The sequence below is a fragment of the Orcinus orca genome, chromosome 17 (assembly GCF_937001465.1).
Source record: "Orcinus orca chromosome 17, mOrcOrc1.1, whole genome shotgun sequence".
Classification (NCBI taxonomy): Eukaryota; Metazoa; Chordata; class Mammalia; order Artiodactyla; family Delphinidae; genus Orcinus; species Orcinus orca.
Window position 1 is genome coordinate 11,662,453 of NC_064575.1, and position 19,803 is coordinate 11,682,255.

General features: G+C 38.7%; 2 protein-coding genes and 1 long non-coding RNA gene across 3 annotated transcripts in view; 1 reads left to right on the plus strand and 2 right to left on the minus strand.

Annotated features, from left to right (window-relative positions):
- Nucleotides 1–19,803, minus strand: part of LOC125961652 (ATP-dependent RNA helicase DDX3X-like) — a 491,072-nt gene that overhangs the window by 96,557 nt on the left and 374,712 nt on the right. The window lies entirely within an intron of this gene.
- Nucleotides 1–19,803, plus strand: part of DNAJC5B (DnaJ heat shock protein family (Hsp40) member C5 beta) — a 50,897-nt gene that overhangs the window by 27,306 nt on the left and 3,788 nt on the right. The window contains exons 2-3 of the mRNA XM_033437593.2: nt 3,965–4,178; nt 7,481–7,652. Coding sequence (XP_033293484.2) covers nt 3,965–4,178; nt 7,481–7,652 — 386 coding nt within the window. The remainder of the gene's footprint in view (nt 1–3,964; nt 4,179–7,480; nt 7,653–19,803) is intronic.
- LOC125961654 (uncharacterized) overlaps nt 11,949–19,803 on the minus strand; it is a 34,279-nt gene continuing 26,424 nt past the window's right edge. The window contains exon 3 of the long non-coding RNA XR_007472629.1: nt 11,949–12,610. This is a non-coding gene — a long non-coding RNA (uncharacterized LOC125961654). The remainder of the gene's footprint in view (nt 12,611–19,803) is intronic.

Here is a 19,803-nt window from a genome sequence, read left to right on the forward strand (position 1 = left end):
CTACCACCAGTCTTCTTCCCATTATAGTCAGTTTTTTTTCCTAGAAATAATAGTCTATATGTAATATGAGCTCAGATTTTTTTCTTTTTTCTTTTTGCTACCTTTGCTGTTGATGATGCTGCCTCTGCCATGAGGGCACTTTTAACGGTCCTAGCATATAGGAAGAAACCAGTGCCTCACCCTCCCTCTTCTACTCTTTCATTTTAGGTAGCAGGTAGCTTTCTTCTGGGACATGGGAGGGGCAATAAACTTTGTGGCTGAGGGAGTTTAGCAGAAAGTCACACAGCAATGGGGAAATCTTTGAAATAGGAAACAACAAAAGGTAATTGGAGAAGGCAGCTAAAAATGTGTTGAGTGGGGAAAGGCAGCTATAGATACAGCTATGTCATGATGGAACTTAGTTCCCTGAGGTTCAGGGCCAGCCTTTCCAAACAAGAAGGTCTCCTCTGACATTCCAACCCCATGGAGACAGATTTGGTCTTGAGCTGGGGCAACATGGTCAGAACTGGGTCTTAGGTGATTCACAGACTGGTAGAGAATAGTAGGTAGATCTCACCTGAGTGTTAGATGGTGTGAGAAAGAGAATTGGGCATTACAATTCTTAGAATTATTCCACTGCCTCAAAATAGGTAGATCTTAGGAGCCTTTGGTAGTTGCAACTATAAATCCACGTTGATCCTATCTGCCACTCAGTTGAAGGCTGTTATTGGATTTTGAAGTGGAAATTACAGGTATTGATGCTATTTCTAATATTAGTTATAGCCATACCAGATTAACAGTGACTAAGAGTATAGAGAGATTTGGAATTAAAGGCTCATGTTCTGGTTGAACATTGCATCACTTTTAAGTATAAAATGAGAAATTATAAGGAAGATCTTTAAAGTGAATAGGCAATGTTATATTTAAATGTACTCCAAGCAACTCTCCTTTCACCCTAAATTCCATACGTGTTTTCCTGCCGTACAGACACCACCAAGGGGGTGAGTCATCGATCAACTACCTCCTTGAGCAATTGTGTAACTTTGGCAGCTGCCTCTGCTAGCCACACTTCCTGAGGATTCCTCAGGGCCAAGAGCATCTGCCATGAGGAGTCAGAGCGCTGCTGATTACCAGGAATTGGATTTGTTACAAATGGAGATGCTCCAGCCCTCTGAATTTGCCAGCTCCATTGTTAGAGGAATGTGATAAATAGTTGAGTGCGTCTGCCCTTGAAAGCTGACAAAGATCCAAGCAGCTTAAAATGACACGTTTCTCCGGATAGGTCTTGGGTAGTGTGTGCATCGGTCTACAACTGAACCCTAGAAATAAAGAAATATATGTAAAGAGGCATTTTCCAGGGATTTTTTTCTTTCAGGGCAGAAGTAAGAGCCTCTGCATTTGGTTGGCCCGGACATGATCTCTGGAACTGGTAGGGGAAAATGCTGCAATTGTATTCCAGGGCACAGAGTGAGAATTCCAGGAATATTGAGCCATTAAAATTAATGTGCTTAAAGAATCCACTTGAGACTTTCTGATAATGATTGTTGTATTATTAAAGTTTGAGGACTTCTTTCTTCCTTCCTCCCCCCCTCTAATTTGGTAGTGGGTCATTTAAGGGAACAAACTCTAAACTTTCAGTTATTAAAGGAGCATAAAATTTTTAACTGGAGCTTAAAAATACTTAGGGAAGGAAACTGCACAAGTAGTATGTATATTTTTTTTATAACAAGAATAAACAAAGAATCACCTATAATCTCAGCTATAATCACAGTTAAGCATGGTTATAACCTTTCATTTTTCTCTTTATTTCTACTTATTGTTATGCTTTATTTTCCCTATATAAAGACATATATACAATTGTCTGTGTATGTGCATATATGCATGTGTATACGTGTTATGTGTGTATGTGTGTGCACATGTCAAGGTCACCAAAGATTTCTGTAACACTAAACCCAGTGATCACTTCTTAGTTGTCATTGTACATGACCTGTCAATAGTACTTGACACAGGTGACCACCCTCTTCCTTGAAATACTTTATTCACTTGGATCCCATCACCCCATATTCTCCAGATTTTTCCTTCTGCATCACTGGTCTTTCTTTCTTCATCTCCTCTGTAGTTCTTCCTTCCCAAAGCTCAGCCCTTGGACTTATGTTGGATCTAACTCACTTGGGAATCTTTTCCAGTTCCATGGCTGTAAATACCATCTACCTGCTGAGAACTCCCAAATGTACATCTCCCAGAGTAACTCTCATTTGAACTCAGGCTCATATATCTCTCTACCTCCGTCACACTTGTAAGTCTCATATGCATCTCACAGGTGTTCAAAATAGAACTGTGAATCCTAGCAAATCATTTCCTACTACCAAAAAAAAATCTCTTGCCAACTCTTTAAATAGTAACTCCAAAATTCCAGTTGCTCAAGCCAAAACTTCGGTGCCACCCCTCATTCCTCTTTTTCTTTCACATCCCACAACCAATCCATCAGCTAGCCCTCAAAGTGTACCAGAATCCAACCACTTCCAACTAATCATCCACTACCACACTGGTCCAAACCACCATGAACTTCCCCTAAAAGAGTCTCCTGCTTTTGCCTTTGTCCTCTCCAAGACTGAGTGATCCTTCTAAACTAAAATCAGATCATACCACTTTTCTTCTCAAAACACTCCAGGAGCTTCCCACATCACCTAGACCAAAAGCCAAAGTCCTTGCAATGTCTTACTTTTCTAATTCAAAAATATGTAGGAGGCAGCATAATGCTCAGGGTCAGATTGCCTGTGTTCAAAGCCTGGTTCTAATTATTAGCTGTATGATGTTGGACAAATTACTTAACCTCTCAGTGGCTAAATTTCCTAACTGTAAAATGGGATTATTATAATACCAGTCTCATAGAGCTGCAGTGAAGATTAATGAATTAATATATTTATAACAGGCTTACAATAGTCCTGGCATGTAGTAAACATTATAAAAGTTTTTTTTGTTTGTTTGTTTTTGCGGTACGCAGGCCTCTCACTGTTGTGGCCGCTCCCGTTGCGGAGCACAGGCTCCGGACGCGCAGGCTCAGCGGCCATGGCTCACGGGCCCAGCCGCTCCGTGGCATGCGGGATCTTCCCGGACCGGGGCACGAACCCGTGTCCCCTGCATCGGCAGGCGGACTCTCAACCACTGCGCCACCAGGGAAGCCCCATTTTACATTTTTAATACTTGATTATAACTGAAGAATAAAGAACACTCACAAATCACCCCTCTGCCCCCAATACACACACAATGCAACACAACACACACGCATAGCCTTACGGAATTGCTTTATGATCCACAGAGGAGAGAGGGCCTTGTACTCACAAGTAAATTTCTACAGATTATTTGAAATGGGAAGACCTATTTGAAAAGAGGTCAAATACACATTTGAATACAAGGTAAGTCATGGTATTTGTCCATAAAAACAAAAGGGAGTTAGGATTTGTAAAAAAAATTGTGAAAGGGTCATAATATTTATTCAAGGGTGTATAAATCAGAGATTTCTTTTTTGACAGTTGAGTTTTAACTTTTAGAATATGTGGTGTGAAGTTTTGTTAATTCTGGAAAAGTCTTCCAGTTCTAGATGAAATTGTGGTATAAACTGGTCCTATTGCCGGAACTCTTAAAAGCCTGTGCATGTTGAGGTGGGCTACTGATGAGCTTCCAGGTAAAAATAAACTTCACATATTTGCCAATGGCAAAATGTCTAAGACTCAACAGCTATGCAGCTATTGAGAATTCCTTTGAGGATATGAGGGGAGAAACAATACTGTGGTGCCTGCACATTAGAAACACGAGGCAACATTTAATGGAAACTTGCTTAGTTGAATCAACATTATGATGAAATGTAACATTTCATGGTATTTACATGTATAAAAGATGTACAAATGAATAATGCCCTTCTAAAATGTCGTTGTAATACCTGTCAAGTAACACTTTTCCTCACTTTTTTTTTAAATTTTAAAAGAAAATTGGCCTTGAAACACCATCCAGACAAGAATCCAGATGATGCAGGTGCTGCTGAGAGGTTTAAAGAAATCAACAACGCCCACACAATACTAACTGACACGTCAAAAAGAAACATATACGACAAGTACGGATCACTGGGACTCTATGTGGCCGAGCAATTTGGAGAGGAAAATGTTAATACCTACTTCATGCTGTCAAGCTGGTGGGCAAAGGTGAATTGGATGCTTTGTTTCTCTTGAAAACAATTTCTTAGAAGATCATGATATTATTCACTCTTTTAGACTCCATCTCAAAGAAAGTCTAAACTTGCTATATTACTAAACTCTTACAGATAAAAGGAGCTGTTATTTAAGGATCGTTTTTGCTTTAGCTCACCAACTAATTATAAAATACAGCATGGCTTAAAATACTTCTAGACATTAATTAGATTTGAATTTGAAGCTTCAGGTTAATTCTGACTGCCCTCCCTACCCCCATAATGACAAATTAAGAACTGACTCATTGCTGAAAACCTAAAATAATTTATTAGTGTGACAACTGTTTAAAAATTATTATGGGACAAATTTAGCCATGTACTTTCCTATCTATAGCATAGGCTACATCAGCAAACACAATACTGCGGAGAATACATGGTAATTAGGTCATAGGTTCACATGGAGCCTGCTGGGAAGTAGTGGAGAAGGAAACGAGGGGAAAAAGGTAAGAATTAAATAGGGCAGCACACTGAGTTGGCGAGAGAGAGGAAGAGAGAGAGAGAAAAAGGATATCTAGTCAAGAAAAAGTCAAGATTTTTAAGGACTTAGTGCGACCGGAATTGACTTTTGACAGTAAATTTTGTGGGATTTCCTAAGAATCCCTAGTATATGCATGCTTGGTGATAGTTTTATATTTGTTTATGAGTATTAATATCCTTATCTTCTGATAAAAGTATATTTACATATAAATCATACATATGGTCCATCTGCATCTTTTTTGGACAGTTCACATACATGTAGTAAGTTCACAGTTCACACATTTTGTGAAATCAGATGAACTCACATTCATATGAGTTGTAATTAATAAAGAAACAGCAGATCTCCAGAGGCAGATGTCATGTTCAGTAGTACTCTGCTACTTTCTTCCGCTAAAATAAATCTTGCTAAATTGAATAGTTTTATATACGCAGGACGAGAGAGAATATGTTTTTGTTCATAGGCATGGGGAGAGAGAGTCTGCAGCCTAAAGCCTCATTTGCCTTCTGCAGTCCTCAGAATTCCTTTTCTTGGGGATAACTGGGAATCCCACTGAAACCTTTTTTTTATCACTCAAGACTTGGGAGGGAGACAAGTTTCTGCCTAGAGGATGTGGAACTTAGAATGAGAGTGTACATACTGTCAATGTCATTTATGATGATAGTTTGAATGTTTATGTAAAATACAGGCTTCTGTGGGAAACTAACCCCCAGGTATGACACTATTTCCATGGGAAGGTACATCTGGAGTTCTAGATAATTCACACACTAGCACCTGACTGCACATTGGGGCCTACCTGCATAAAAAGGAGAATAGATTTCCTTGCCCAGGAAGTTGACAAAATTGATCAAAATTCATATAGACAAGCAGAAGCTGTTCAGTAGTGTAAGAGATATACATAAAATAATTCCTGATGTGGCTCTTTAAAAATAAGGCTACAAAGAAATCTACCTTCCCCTTCTGCTTGTGCCAAAGCCTAACTGCCCCGTGCCCTTTAGAGTGGCCTGGCACATAGTGACCATGTATTAAGCATGCATTACATGTATGAATCAGTGTACCAATTTGAAAATATTTTAAAAACAATGGACACCTACTTATGCCTTGTACTGCACTAAGCACTGCAAGGATAAGGCAAGGTTATTTCTGCAACAGGCAAATAATCTAGTTGGAATAACTAAAGAACAAAACAATACATGTATCAAAGGAAATTTTCAGAGAGGAGAAAAAATATGGAATGGAATAGTGAAAGCAAAAAAGGTCAAAAGTAGGTTAAAAAAAAGGGGGTGCATGTTGGGGCACTGGCTCAGGAACACTGCACAGGAGGGTCTTAGAGGCAGTTGGTGAGGAGGAAGTGTTTTTATACTTTTCAGAGTAATTTAAGAAATGTATGACTCTGAAGATGTAGAGAATCCATAGCAAAAAGATTATAGGTGTGAGGGTGTATAAAATCACTTTCTATTTCAAATTACATACTTTTAATAAAATCATAAACATATTTTGCACAGTTAACAAAAATGGGACTGTTTTCACTTCAAATTGGATTGGGAGAGTTTAATCTTTTAATCTTTAGCTATGGCAAACTTAGTGAGGAAACCTTTTATATGCTCGTGGGGAAATCCTGGTGCTGTTCACTAGGAGGAACAAATCATTTGTTTATCTACTAATCAATTCATACCTTCATTAATTCAGTAGGCATTTCCTGTCTACCACACTCCAGGCACTAAATCCTTAGGTAGAGGAGGGATTGAAAGACAACTAACATATAGTTTAGCCTTGAAGAAGTTCACAGTCTGAGACAGAATTATAAACTCATCACTGTCTTAAAGTGTCAACAAAATAAGACTATGGTGGACATTTGTATGGCATGCAGTTGGGGCACAAAGGAGGGAGTAATTGTTCTGGAGGACATGGGAATCAGGAAAGATGTCAGACAGAGGATCTTTGAGATAATCTTAAACACGGAGGGGGTATTTTCTAGATGACTAGGGAATGGGACAGTGGGTGTCTAGGCAGATGGTTCCATAGGGAGAGCAAAGCTCTGCAAGGATGGCAGGAACAGGGCCATGCTGGTGCAGGGAAGGCACTGGAAGAGGCCAGATGACCATTAATAAGGAGCTCCAGCCTTTTCTAAGAGGCAGGAGAGTCGCTGCATGGGTTCAAGAGAACATGTCAGAAACCTCCAGCAGCAATGTGCAGAGTGGGCTAGAGGCAAGAGGGGAAGCAGGTAGGTCAGTTAGGAGGCTACTGAAGTGTCCAGAGCAGAGATAAGGGGATCCATTCTAAAGCCCTACCAATCAAGAGAGAGGCAATGGGGAGGGGGCAGAGATGGTGAGGAGAGAGACTGCAGGACATGGTGACTGAGAGGAATGCGGTGGTGTCAGGACTGGCTATCCCTAGCTCTTCTTGCTGAGAATGACTCAGTGCCCTTGGTTAGCCCATGTGACCTGTAGAGGTTATGTTTGTTGGTTTGTTTGTTTGCTCTGCTCTTAATAATGATCACCATGGCTTAAGAATAAAGAAGAAAATGTCATACTTCATTATTTGGCTGCAAGTCACTTGTTCCTGGGTTAACTTGTTAGGCGAAACTTTGTGAGGCATTTGTTTCCAAGGAAACTAAAAAGATAGTCCTCCATGGAATAAGGATGAGGGTGAACATGTGGTCTCTGGGGTGAATTGTGATGCCTTCAGGTCTCTGGAGGTCCATGGGTCCACACTTGATTTCTGGGGTCTCCTACACCCCACTACCCCTCACCCCTGTTTTGCTTTGCCTCTGGTTCCCCTAGACTTTGTTTGTCATCATTGGCCTCTTGACCGGCTGCTATTTCTGCTGCTGTCTCTGCTGCTGTTGCAACTGCTGCTGTGGACGCTGCCGGCCTAAGTCATCGATGCCAGAAGAGGACTTCTATGTGTCCCCAGAGGATCTTGAGGAGCAGATCAAGACTGACATAGAAAAAGGTACAGCAAGATGAGAACAGAGTAGGGGGTGTCTCTTCATAGGCCTGGCCAAGCACCAGGCCCCATGGCGATGGCGATCGCTAAAGTGAGAGAGAGACAACGACCAAATGGGGGGAGTGCCGTAGACTTTTACCTTTGGTGCCTCTTTTGGAGAGGATGAAAGGACAGTTACCTTTACCAGCCACAGAGAAAAGCAGAACCTAACACTGTCAGAAAGAAGTCATGAAATACGTAAAATCAGATGAACGCACATCTGAGTTTATGATCGCAAGGCAAAGCTAGCACAATTCACAGTCTCATTACGAAAGAGTGAACTGTGGGTTCAGGGAGGTTTGGGTGGGAGTGCCCAGGGGTAGGAGGTAGGAGAACCAAGGCAGAAATTTCTCCCAGGAGAAGCATGTCAGCCTGTTACTTTAGGATCTCTATTCAGATAGAAGGGAATGGACATCAAGAGAAGTCGACAACCCTTGACTTTTCTTCCTTTTGATTACTTGATGATGAGTTCTGGGTAAAACTGGGGGAGGGTAGTCTTTCTTCCCCAGAAACGCAGCTTCCTTCCAAAACCACACATTCAGAGCTAGCCTCAAACCAGCATCAAGAATACTGTCTGATATAAACGGGACTGTTTGCTTTGTTAAACCACCTGCACATGCCTGTCAATGTGTATGCATGGCTGTGACAGATTACTCGATTCTTCAAGTTCACTAGACCCAGCAATGATAATGAAAAAACGTAAAGAAAGACAACAATCTCACAGAATTCACATCATCAGGAATACTTCATATTCTCTGGGAAATGCCTTTGTTTAAACAAACTGGAGTCAAACCTGCCATCATCCTTTCTGTCTTGCAGCCATAATCCTACTGTCATTTTCTCCTGCAGAATGCATCATTATTCTGGGTAATAGACTTCATCGCTAAGTCACAAAGAAGCCTGGACAGCCAAATAAACAATTCAGACTGTGACCCGCTGCTGTCAGAACTGCGGAAATCAGGCATGGTGCACTTCTGTGTACTATACTCTGATTCCTTTGATCACAATGAAGCAGAAATTCCAGGACATCAGACAGAGGAGAGACTGTTTAAAGGCTTCCAGATACTTTCAAATTCCCTATCAAATGTGGTGCTAAGTAATACCCAGTTATTACCCACCCCGAGTCCAGCTTAAAGAAAGGAGTCTTCTATCATGTGAACTGTACTTAGTCTCAGACCATTTTAGGATTGGGAGATCAGAGAGGACAGAAGGGATTTTCCTGCAAGCTGTGATTCCTTCCCAGGGGGACCACTGGGTGGCCAGTCTGGCAAACAGGGGGTTTGTTCTCACCATTTTGTATTACTGCCCCTGGAGCCAAATTGTAGGCCCATCGTGAAATACAATTACAACTTTCTTTTGCTTCATTTGGGATATAAGATGACAAATCTTCTAACAGGGCATACACACCAAAAACAGCAAGCAAGCTGTATTACTCGTAAATGGGTTAAACAGAGATACACACGTATAAACTCTTCTTCAGGGAAGAGTCAGTGACTTCGGCATAAATTGCTTAAGAATGATGAGCCCGGGGGCTTCCCTGGTGGCGCAGTGGTTGAGAGTCCGCCTGCCAATGAAGGGGACACGGGTTCGTGCCCCGGTCCAGGAAGATCCCATATGCCGTGGAGCAGCTGGGCCCGTGAGCCACGGCCGCTGAGCCTGCGCGTCCGGAGACTGCGCGTCCGGAGCCTGCGCTCCGCAACGGGAGAGGCCGCAGCAGTGAGAGGCCCGCGTACAGCAAAAAAAAAAGTGAGAACGATGAGCCCAGTGCATTCATCTCATCTGCTCTTTTGAGGGAGATAAACTGTTATTAGATCATGTCAGGGGTCGCTGGGCCCATTGTTCATAGGATCTCCCATAATATCCATCAACCCAGTCCAGTCACTGACAGAGGATAGGAAGGGGCAGTTAGATAGGAGAGTACTGTCATCGGCATCCACTGTGTCAAGCTTATCTTAACTTTTCCTTTATAGTGCGGGAACCAAGTCTAGGTGAACTGAACCTAGATACCTCAAATCCAGTGTTCCACACTTTTCTGAAAAGCCTCAAAGTCTTTCCTTTTTAAATTAGATAAAAGCTCCACCAGGGCATTTCAGCAGACCTTCTTTGCAGAAGATTTCTTTTCTGGAACAGAAATTCATACTCAGTGCCAAATTCCACCCAGATTTCCTTCCTGCAGAGTTGTTGGTGATAAATCTACATGCCGTTCACTGTTCTCAGTTCTGACACCCCAGAGTTACCAATTCCATTGCAGAGGTCAGATTCCAGACTTAGTAAGTCACGAACCCATTTGGCTGTGTTACTGTTAGTCTTAACCAAAAGGAAAAACTCTATCCTATTCCTAAATATTTAAAAGCTCCTATGCAGAGTTAATCAAGGTTTTCAAGGGCCAGAAACTTACACAATTTGGACAGTCCTTTTAGGGATAAAGAATATCAAATTACAAATACAAAATTAGATCTGAAAGTGAATACTTATTTATAATGAAAAAAAGAAATTACAAAAAAATTGCAAAGCTTAAAAACTGATAAATGTCTTAAATATCATAAAATTTGAAAAACAGCAACAGTTTAATTAACTGCCTGACACACCTTTATAATACTTTCCCCCTGTGCTTTCTGGGTGTGTATTCTTTGATTGCCTCTTCACTTAATAATAATTTCATTAATATCACTTCCTTAGGGAGAACAGAAAAATTACTGTCCTTCCTCTAGCATGTTTCTTCAAAATTTGTTTTTTATTATTGGTAGATTAGAAAAGTTTCAGTCTTAATGTTGCCTAACTTTTTAGGGATTGTTATCAGGTTTAAGAAAACTCCTATCTAGTTTATTTCATATATAAGATGTAAATTTGGAAGAAATTTTTCCACAGACCAATTCTGACTACACACTTCAAACCTTGTTGTCCCTCCATCACCCAATACTTCCAGGATCAGAGCCCACTGGACACATTCACAATGTGTGACACCATGTCTGGCATGGATTTTCATGTCCCCTAAGCAATTAAATTGGGATAGTGAGCTATAGGAGTTATCTCTAAAGCCACTGTTATGCCAGTATGGCTAGCAATAATTATACACAGAGTTGCTGCAAGCCACAGAAACACAGTTTCTGTTCAAGAGTAGTGGTACAGGGTGGGATTTGCTAGTAGAGAGGAGAGATTTGCTTGGGTTATTGTGTCTCTTTCAAGTATGTGAAAGAATGTAATCTAACTTCTACCCTTAAGAAATAAAGGAGGGAAGTTCAAAACAGTGGCATCTTCAATATTCCCTGGTAATTTTAGAACTTGTAAACTGATTCCCATCTCTTTCTCAGAATAAAAATATAATCCCAGTGGCATTCTAGGAACACAGGGGAATTCTATTATTCTTATGAATCAATTAGGAGCAAATAGAAGAGAGACAGTGTCTTGGGGGGTTGTCCACACCCCCTTTTTTGTCTTGGAAAATTTGAAGCTTGAAAGATAAAGGTGACGGATACCAGGTTATTTCCCTTCCTTTCAAATATTCACAAATTAGAAGTTCCACTTTGTGAAATTTTGAGTGTTATATTTAAAACAAGCTCATTTAGACCTTATACTGCTCTGTTAGATAAAGGCCACAATGCAGTCAGAATTCTACTAGTCAAGAGGGCTTTACAGAACATCTTGAGATAGAACACCATTCCCTGGGACCGTGTGTGTGTGTGTGTATGTGTGTGTGTGTGTGTGAGAGAGAGAGAGAGAGAGAGAGAGAGAGAAAGAAAGAGAGGAAGGAAGGAAGGAAGGAAGGAGGGAGGGAGGGAAGGAAGGAAGGGAGAGAGGGAGGGAGGGAAAGGAAGGCCGGAAGGAAGGAAGGAAGGAAGGAAGGAAGGAAGGAAAAGAAAGAGAAAAATGAAGAAAAAAGAAAAGGAAGGAAGAAGGTATAGAAATGAGCATAAATGGAAACCTGTTATCTCTAAATACCCTGGCAAAGCAAACCAAAAATACAAGAGATAAGTTCAATTTTTTTTTCCAAGCTGCAAGCAGTGGACTGAAAACTCCCAGTTAAACTCAAAAATTTTCTTGCAGAGTCATGATTTCCCCACTTTTTTGAAGGAGAGGAAATAGAGTGTTTAAGGGAGAAGATTTTCTAGTGGGTTGACCTTGGATCTAAAACTGTGAGATTCAGGGCACAGGAAAATCTGTTGACTGCTTAACTGTTCTTGCTACTCACCTGGATGAAACCCAAATAAATTCACAGCCACTGAGCTGAAGAGGCCATATGGCTTCTAATTAGACTCGCTCCCAGCCAAGATATTGAGACATTTATTACATTTGCTGTTCAGCATTCATCACACTTTATTGCCCAGGAAAAGGGCACCAAGGAAGAGATTAAATTCATCCTTCCTCTTTTCACCAATCCCACTCAATCTCCTTCCTATCCCCTTCCCCCCAGTCAAAAGAAACTGATTTCTAAAAATAATTCATGGAAAATAATTCTTGCAACTAGTCCAAAGTCCTTTGCTGCTTCTTTATATGAAAATGACAAGTAAGCACCATCAAGGCCCTGGGCCGGGACAGCAGGACAAGTGAGTCAGCTCAGAACGCTGCCCCGGAAGCTGCTCCAAGGGGACCCAAGGTTTCTTCAGGTTTTGCCTGCTAAGGTTCAGTGAGCAAATTTACTAGACAGTCTTTTCACAGAAAACATTTATTGAGCACTTAATATTTGCCCGACACTATGCTAGGGGCTAGAGAAAAGAAAGACGCGGTCCCTGCTGTCTTGGACCTTACAGTATCGCAGAGGAGATGGGAAGACAAGTACTCCACAAATAGTCACACAATGAGCTAGCTAACTTACAGGTATGATAAGTCTGCCAAAGGAGAAGCACAGGGGCTGTGACAGTGAACACTAGGCGGGCCTGACCCAGATGCAAGTGAGGACAGCTTCCCAGAGGAGGTGACATTTAAAGCTGAAAACGTAAAGAATGAGGAGTTAGGGGTGGGAGATTATGGGGAAGGAGAACCCTAGAAGGGAGGGATCTTGACACCAGCACAGCATCTGGCACAGCACCTCCCAGCATCCTGTGGATAATGGGGAATGGAGCTCTCGATGCCAGGCAAGGCAGGGATAGTCACATTAGGCTGTTCAAGTGAACAGTTTGATCAAGGAACTGAATGAAGAGGAAGTTATGCAGAGAGCATATTTGCAAATAACCCCAAACTGGGATATACCCAGTCAAGGGCTCAGACCATCAAAGTGAAATGTGATAGATGGAAAGCAGCTGGAATCCTGGACAGTTGGCTAGATAAGAGCAAAAGCAGTAGGATTTTAACTAGGATGAGGGGAAAGGGAGTTGAGAGAAACCCAGGAGGTTCTGAGGAAGAAAACGCAAAAAGGTAGAGGTGAAATATTATTCAGCCATAAAAAGGAATGAAGTACTGATACATACAACACGGCGGATGAACCTGGAAACATTATGCTAAGTGAAAGAAGCCAGACACAAAAGGACAAACACTGTATGATTCCATTTACATGAAATATCTAGAGTAGGTACATTCATAGAGGCCGAAAGCATACGGGTGGTTGCCAGGGCCCTGGGGGGAAAAGAGGAACAGGGAACAACTGCCTAATGGGTCTCCTTTTGGAGAAATGTTCTGCAACTAGATAGAGGCAGTGAATTATATATTTAGTACACTGTGAATGTACTAAATTGTTCACTTTATTTATTTATTTAATTTTAATTTTATTTATTTTTGGCTGTGTTGGGCCTTCGTTGCTGCACGCGGGCTTTCTCTAGTATGGCGAGTGGGGGCTACTCTTTGTTGTGGTGTGTGGGCTTCTTATTGCGGTGGCTTCTCTTGTTGCGGAGCACAAGCTCTACGTGCACCAGCTTCAGTAGCTGTGGCACGTGGGCTCGGTAGTTGTGGTGCACAGGCTCAGTAGTTGTGGCGCGCAGGCTTAGTTGCTCCGCAGCATGTGGGATCTTCCCGGACCAGGGCTCGAACCCGTGTCGCCTGCATTGGCAGGGGGATTCTTAACCACTGCACCACCAGGGAAGTCCCCAATTTTTCACTTTAAATGGTTACTTTTATGTTATGTGAATCTCACTTCAATTAAAAAATATCTGTAGTAGAGGAGAGAGGGGATTTGACTACAGAAAGAAACTAAACACCCTTTCTTCAGAGAAGGAGAAGGTTCTTTGTTTCCTGAAAATTCACCTATGGCAGGGAGTAGAGGATACCACAAAGCATCAGTATTCACAAAGCGTGGGGAAATGGGAAAGTTGATTATCAGTCTTTTATGCAGCTACCTTGAGAGCAGTACACTATTAGTAGCTAAGACAGAAAAGGGCTTTGAAGTCAGTCCCATTTCAAGCCCCGACTCTATTAGTTACCAGTAGAGATAAAGTAGGTAATTCACGTACCTACTTTATCCCTTATTGTTTTTACTTATCAGGAACATACAAACGAACATTATGTGCCATTACCTTTAGGTTCTTTGCTTGCTGTTCCCTATTTAGAGGTAACTGTTACCCTAAATCATCTGTAATCATTTTCCTTTTTTAAATTTCTGTTTTATTGAGATATTTAATTGACATACAGCACTGTATAAGTCTAAAGTGTGCAGCGTAATGACTTGCCTTACATATATGGTGAAATGATCACCACAGTAAGTTTAGTTAATATCTATCATCTCATATAGACACACAGAAAAAGAAAAAAATGTTCTTTTCCTTGTGATGAGAAGTTTTAGGATCTACTCTGTTAGCAACTTTCAAGTATGCCACAGAGCAGTGTTAACTGTAGTCATCATATTGTATATTACAACCCCAGTATTTATTTGTCTTAGAACTGGAAGTTTGTACCTTTTAACCACATTTATGCAATTCCTTGTCTCCTCACTCTCTGCCTCTGGTAACCACAAATCTGATCTCTTTTTCTACGAGTTTGGGTTGGTTTTATTTTTTTAGATTCATGTATAAGTGAGATCATACAGTATTTGTCTTTCTCTACTTGACTTACTTCATTTAGCATAATGCACTCAAAATCCATCCATGTTGTCACCAATAGCAGGATTTCCCTCTTTTTTTTATGGCTGAAAACTAGTCCATTGTATATATACACCACATTTTCTTTATCCACTCATCCATCAATGAACACTTAGGTTGTTTCCACCCACTTCTTGGCTATCATAATGTAATCATTTTCTTACTATTCTTTTTAGTATTACAACTATATATATTTATGTTCCTAATCAAGTTTATTGCTTGGTTTTACATTTCTGAACTTTAAATCAATGAACTCATACTCAACAATTATCCTTCAACTTCTTTTTTTTTCACTCAACATCATATTTCTGAACTTCATTCGTACTGTGATTGTCTTTCATTCATTTTCACTGTTGTATAATATTCTTCTATGAGAATATCCCAGAAAATTTATTTATCCATTCTACTGCTAGTGGATATTTGGGTATCCAAATCCACTTTTTTGCCATTACAAACAGGGCTATTACAAATATTCTTGCTATGAATGTCTCCTGGTTCATGAGTGCTAGAGTTTTCCAGGTATTGGGTTGGCCGAAAAGTTTGTTCAGCTTTAAGTAAAAATAAAAGACACATTTTTCATTTTCACCAAGAACTTTATTGAACAACGTATTCATTAACTGAATGAACTTTTTGACCAACCCAATATATACACAGGAGTGGAATACCTTAGTCAAAAGGTGTGCATATCTACAAGTTATTAGATAACACCAAGTTGTTCTACAAAGTTGCTGCACTAATTTCCATTAGCTAATGAGAGTTCCTACTGCTTCACATCCTTGCCCTCACTAGACTATAAATGTGTGCCAGTCTGGTGGATGGGAAATGGTATACCTTTGTGATTTTAATTTTTTTCTCCTTGAATCCTTTCAGAATCTTACTGGTTGTTTGGGTTTCTCTTTCTTTGAAATGCCTATTCAAGTCTTTTGCAGGTTTTTATTATATCATTTGCTGTTTTCTTACTGACTCTTTTTTGGGGCGTGGGTATTGACTCTGCTGATCATGTTTGTTTAAAATGTATTTTCCCAATTTGTGGCCTGGTGTTTCACTCTTTACGGTGTCTTTTGATAAGCCAAAGTTCTTGATTTTAATGTAGTCAAAATGTCAATATTTGCCTTTATGCTTAGTGATTTCTGTGTTTTGATTAAGAAATCTTTCCCTATCCCAAGGATATAAAGGTGTTCTCCTATATGGTCTTCTCAAAGTTTTATAGTTTTGCTACTCATGTTTACATGTTTAATAACCAGGAATTGATTTCTGCAAGTGGTATGATGTAGCGTTCCAACTTTATTTTTTTCCATATAGAAAACAAATTGTCCCAGCACACTGATTTCTAGTCTTGGTTTTGACATACATTAAGTTTTAATAGATATATGGAACAGTTTCTGGGCTTTCTGTTCTGGTCCGTTGGTCATTTTGTCTATCTATATGCAACACCAGGCCCATTTATAATAATTCATAACACTGTTCAGGCAACTCTTCCTAATTTGTTCTTCAGGACACTCTCACATATCCTTGGCCTTTTGCTTTTCTATATAAATTTTAGAATAAGCTTTGTTAAGTCCTGTACCAAAACTTCTTTAAGCAAAATATTTGGGATCTTGATTAGAATTGCAGTGACTGTAGATAAATTAGGAAGAATTGACATCTTTAAAGAATGTGAGTCCTCTAATATGTGACATGGTATACCTCTCCATTTATTTGGGTTTTCTTCGTTGCCTTTCAATAAAGATATCTCTTTTATATCTTTGGTTGCATTTATTCATAATACTTTATCCACTTTCATACAATTATAAATAAATTATCATAGATTAGTTGTTGACTTGTTTCTTAGTATATAGGAATGTACTTTTTTTAACATTGATTTCGAATCCAAGAAACTAGCTAAACTCTCTATTTCTAATTATTTATCTGTAAATTCTTTAGGGTTTCTACATACCTATCTATAACATTTGTGAATAGTGATAGTTTTGATTCTTCCTTCCCTTCCCTTATCATTTTTTTAGCCTTTTCCTTGCCTTTCTGTGTTTGTTGAGACTGCCAGTAAAATGTTGAAGAGAAGATGCTTTCAAGATTGCATAATGATTGTGAAGTTTGCTGTAGGCTTTTGATCAGGTTAAGAAAGTTGTCTTCTATTACTATTTTGTTAGAATACTTTTTTCTTCACCAATTGAGATGGTAATGATTTTTCTCCTTTAAATTGTTCACGTGAAGAACTATATGAATTGTTGCCCATCGTTAAAACAATCTTGAATTCCTGAGATAAACCCAAAGCAGTCATAATGCATTAACTATTTTATTTTTTTATGAAATGTGTTTGCTAATATTTTGTTTTAGATGTTTGCATCTATGTTAATGGGTGAGACTGGCCTATCATTTTCCCATCTCAAACTTTCCTTATGGGTTCTATACCAAGATTATGCCTCATAAAATAAATTAGCAGTGTTCCTCTTTAACTCTTGAAAAGTTTGTGTATTACTGGATTTATTTCTTTCTACAGGACTGTGTAGACCTTTCTGGGCTAATGTGTTTTTATACAAATTTTAAATTATGGATTCAATATATTTTATAGGCCATTTAGGTTTCCCTTCTTCTTTATTAAAACAATTAGTTCTTCAAAATTTCCTCTTGTTACCTTTTACACATCTATAGTATCTGCATTTTTGTCCCATTTTTCATTCCTTATATTGGTTATTTCTGCTTTCCTTTTTTAGCCATTCTCACCAGATATTTGAAAATTTTATTCTTCTCAAATAAATGTTGTCAGTTTTATTGATTCTCCTGTATATTCTCTCTACTTAATTTCTATTTTTTATTATTTCTCTTAATTTATTGTTGTTAATTTTCTAACTTAATTTTTATACTTCTTAATTTTCAGTCCATCTTCTTTTCTGATATTAAGCTATTAAGGCTATAAATTTTTCTGTAAGTACCAGTTTGGCTTTACATACACACACGTACACATATGTTCTTATAATCTAAGTTTGAAACATTTTCTTATTTCCATTATGATTTTTTCTTTAATCTATAAGTTAGGTCTATATGTGTCTTAATTTGTAAACCTGTGGGGTCTTTTCTCATTGTTTATTATTGTTTGTGTCTAACTGAACTGCAGTATTATCAGAAAATGTGGACAGCATGAAACAATATTTTGAAATGTCTTGAGGCTTGCTTATAGCCTAGAACTTAATTGATTTTACATATGTTCCACATTGCTTCAAAACAGTACATTTTGCATTTGTTAGGTTCACTGTTCCATGTATGACTATTAAATAAAGCTAATTTGTTGTATGTATTAGTTTGCTAGGGCTGCTGTAACAAAGTACCACAGACTGGGTGATTTGAAAAACAAATTTATTCTCTGGCAATTCTGGAGGTTAGAAACCTAAGATCAAGGTGTCACAGGACTGGTTTCCTTAAGGCCGCTCTTCTTGGCATGTAGATGGTCATTTTCATCTTGTGTCTTCACAAGGCCTTCCCTCTATGTATGACTGTGTCCTAAGTACACAAGTCATACTGGACTAAGGCCCACTCTGAGGACCTCATTTTAACATAATTACCTCTTTAAAGACCTCCTCTCCAAATATGGTCACATTCTGACAGACTGGGGATTAGAACTTCAACATATGAATGGGGTGGGGGGCAGGGACACGATTCAGTTCACAACATTACACTTTTCAAATCCTTTATAACCTTAAAGATTTTTTTGCTTGCTTTATCCGTCAGTTACTGAGAGAAGCATTCAATTCTTCCACTGTGCTGATGGATTTTTCTATTTCTCTATAAAGTTCTGTCAATTTTTGCTTCCTATATTTTGAAGCTATGTTATTAGCATATATAAGTTCAGAATTTTTATGGCTACTTGGTTAATTGAATATTTTATTATTATGTAGTTATGCTCTAGCAATGCTTTTTGTCTCATACTTTGTTTTTAAAATACAGTTATATTAGCTTTCTTTTCCTTAGTGTTTGTGTAGTAAATATGTTTCCATCCTTTTATTCTCTATGTTTTTTTGTCCTTATGTTTTTTGATGTGTCCTTTGTAAACAGCATATTGCTGGGGGGATTTATTCAGTCTGGCCATGTTTTTTTCTTTTAAATAGAGTCCATTTGTATTTTTTATAACTAATGATATATGTTTTTTTCTATGAACTTACTCTTTGTGAGAGACAGTATAGCACAGCCTTTAAGAAAACAGATTCTGAGAAACACTGCCCAGGTTTTAATACTAGCTCTATTCCTTACTACCCGTGTAATGCAGGCTAGTTACTTAAAACATTCTGTCCCTCAGCTTATCTGTAAAATAGCTATCATAATTACCCTACCTTGTAGTTCTATTATTGAGTTAAGATACATAAAGCACTGAGAACAGTGCTAGACACATAATAAGTACCGTATACATGCTTTCTGTTAATATTTTATTATTATAATTATCACTTTAAGTTGGCATATTTTTTCTGTTTATATTTTCTTTCCTTTTTTTCCTTCTTCTGTACTGATAGAATTTTTTTTTCACATTCCATTTCTTTCTCTCCTCCAGTTTGGAAATTATATTCTCTGTTCTATTTTTTTAGGGCTGCCTTAAAAAGTTATCAAGCATACTTAAGTTACCAAAGTTGAAAGTTAATTCTTATCTTTACCCTCTCCTGAACAATACAAGAACTTTATAACTCTTTAATTCTGATCATCTCCTTTCTGATTTACATACCATTGTCATAATTTTATCTCAATTTTAAGTCTCATAAATTATTATTGCTTTATATAATAAATAATTGTTTAGTTTTACTTATATATCTACTAATCATTTCTAGATACAGCACAAATTTTTCCATGTGATAACACTTCTTTCTGTCTGAATTATAACTTTTAAATTAGGTCTGCTGGTGGCACAACTTCTGTTTTTATTGTCTGAAAATACCTGTAAATCATGCTTAAAAAAATAAATGTAGCAATAAGAGGGTTTATCAACAAATTTAGGTTGATATCTTCTTATAGTATATTGTAAACATAATTTCATAGTTTTCTGGCTTCCATATCTGCTATTGGAAAGTGAGATTGCTTTAAGAACCATTATCCTTAGTGTTCTTCAATATCACTAAGATGTTTAAATATGAATT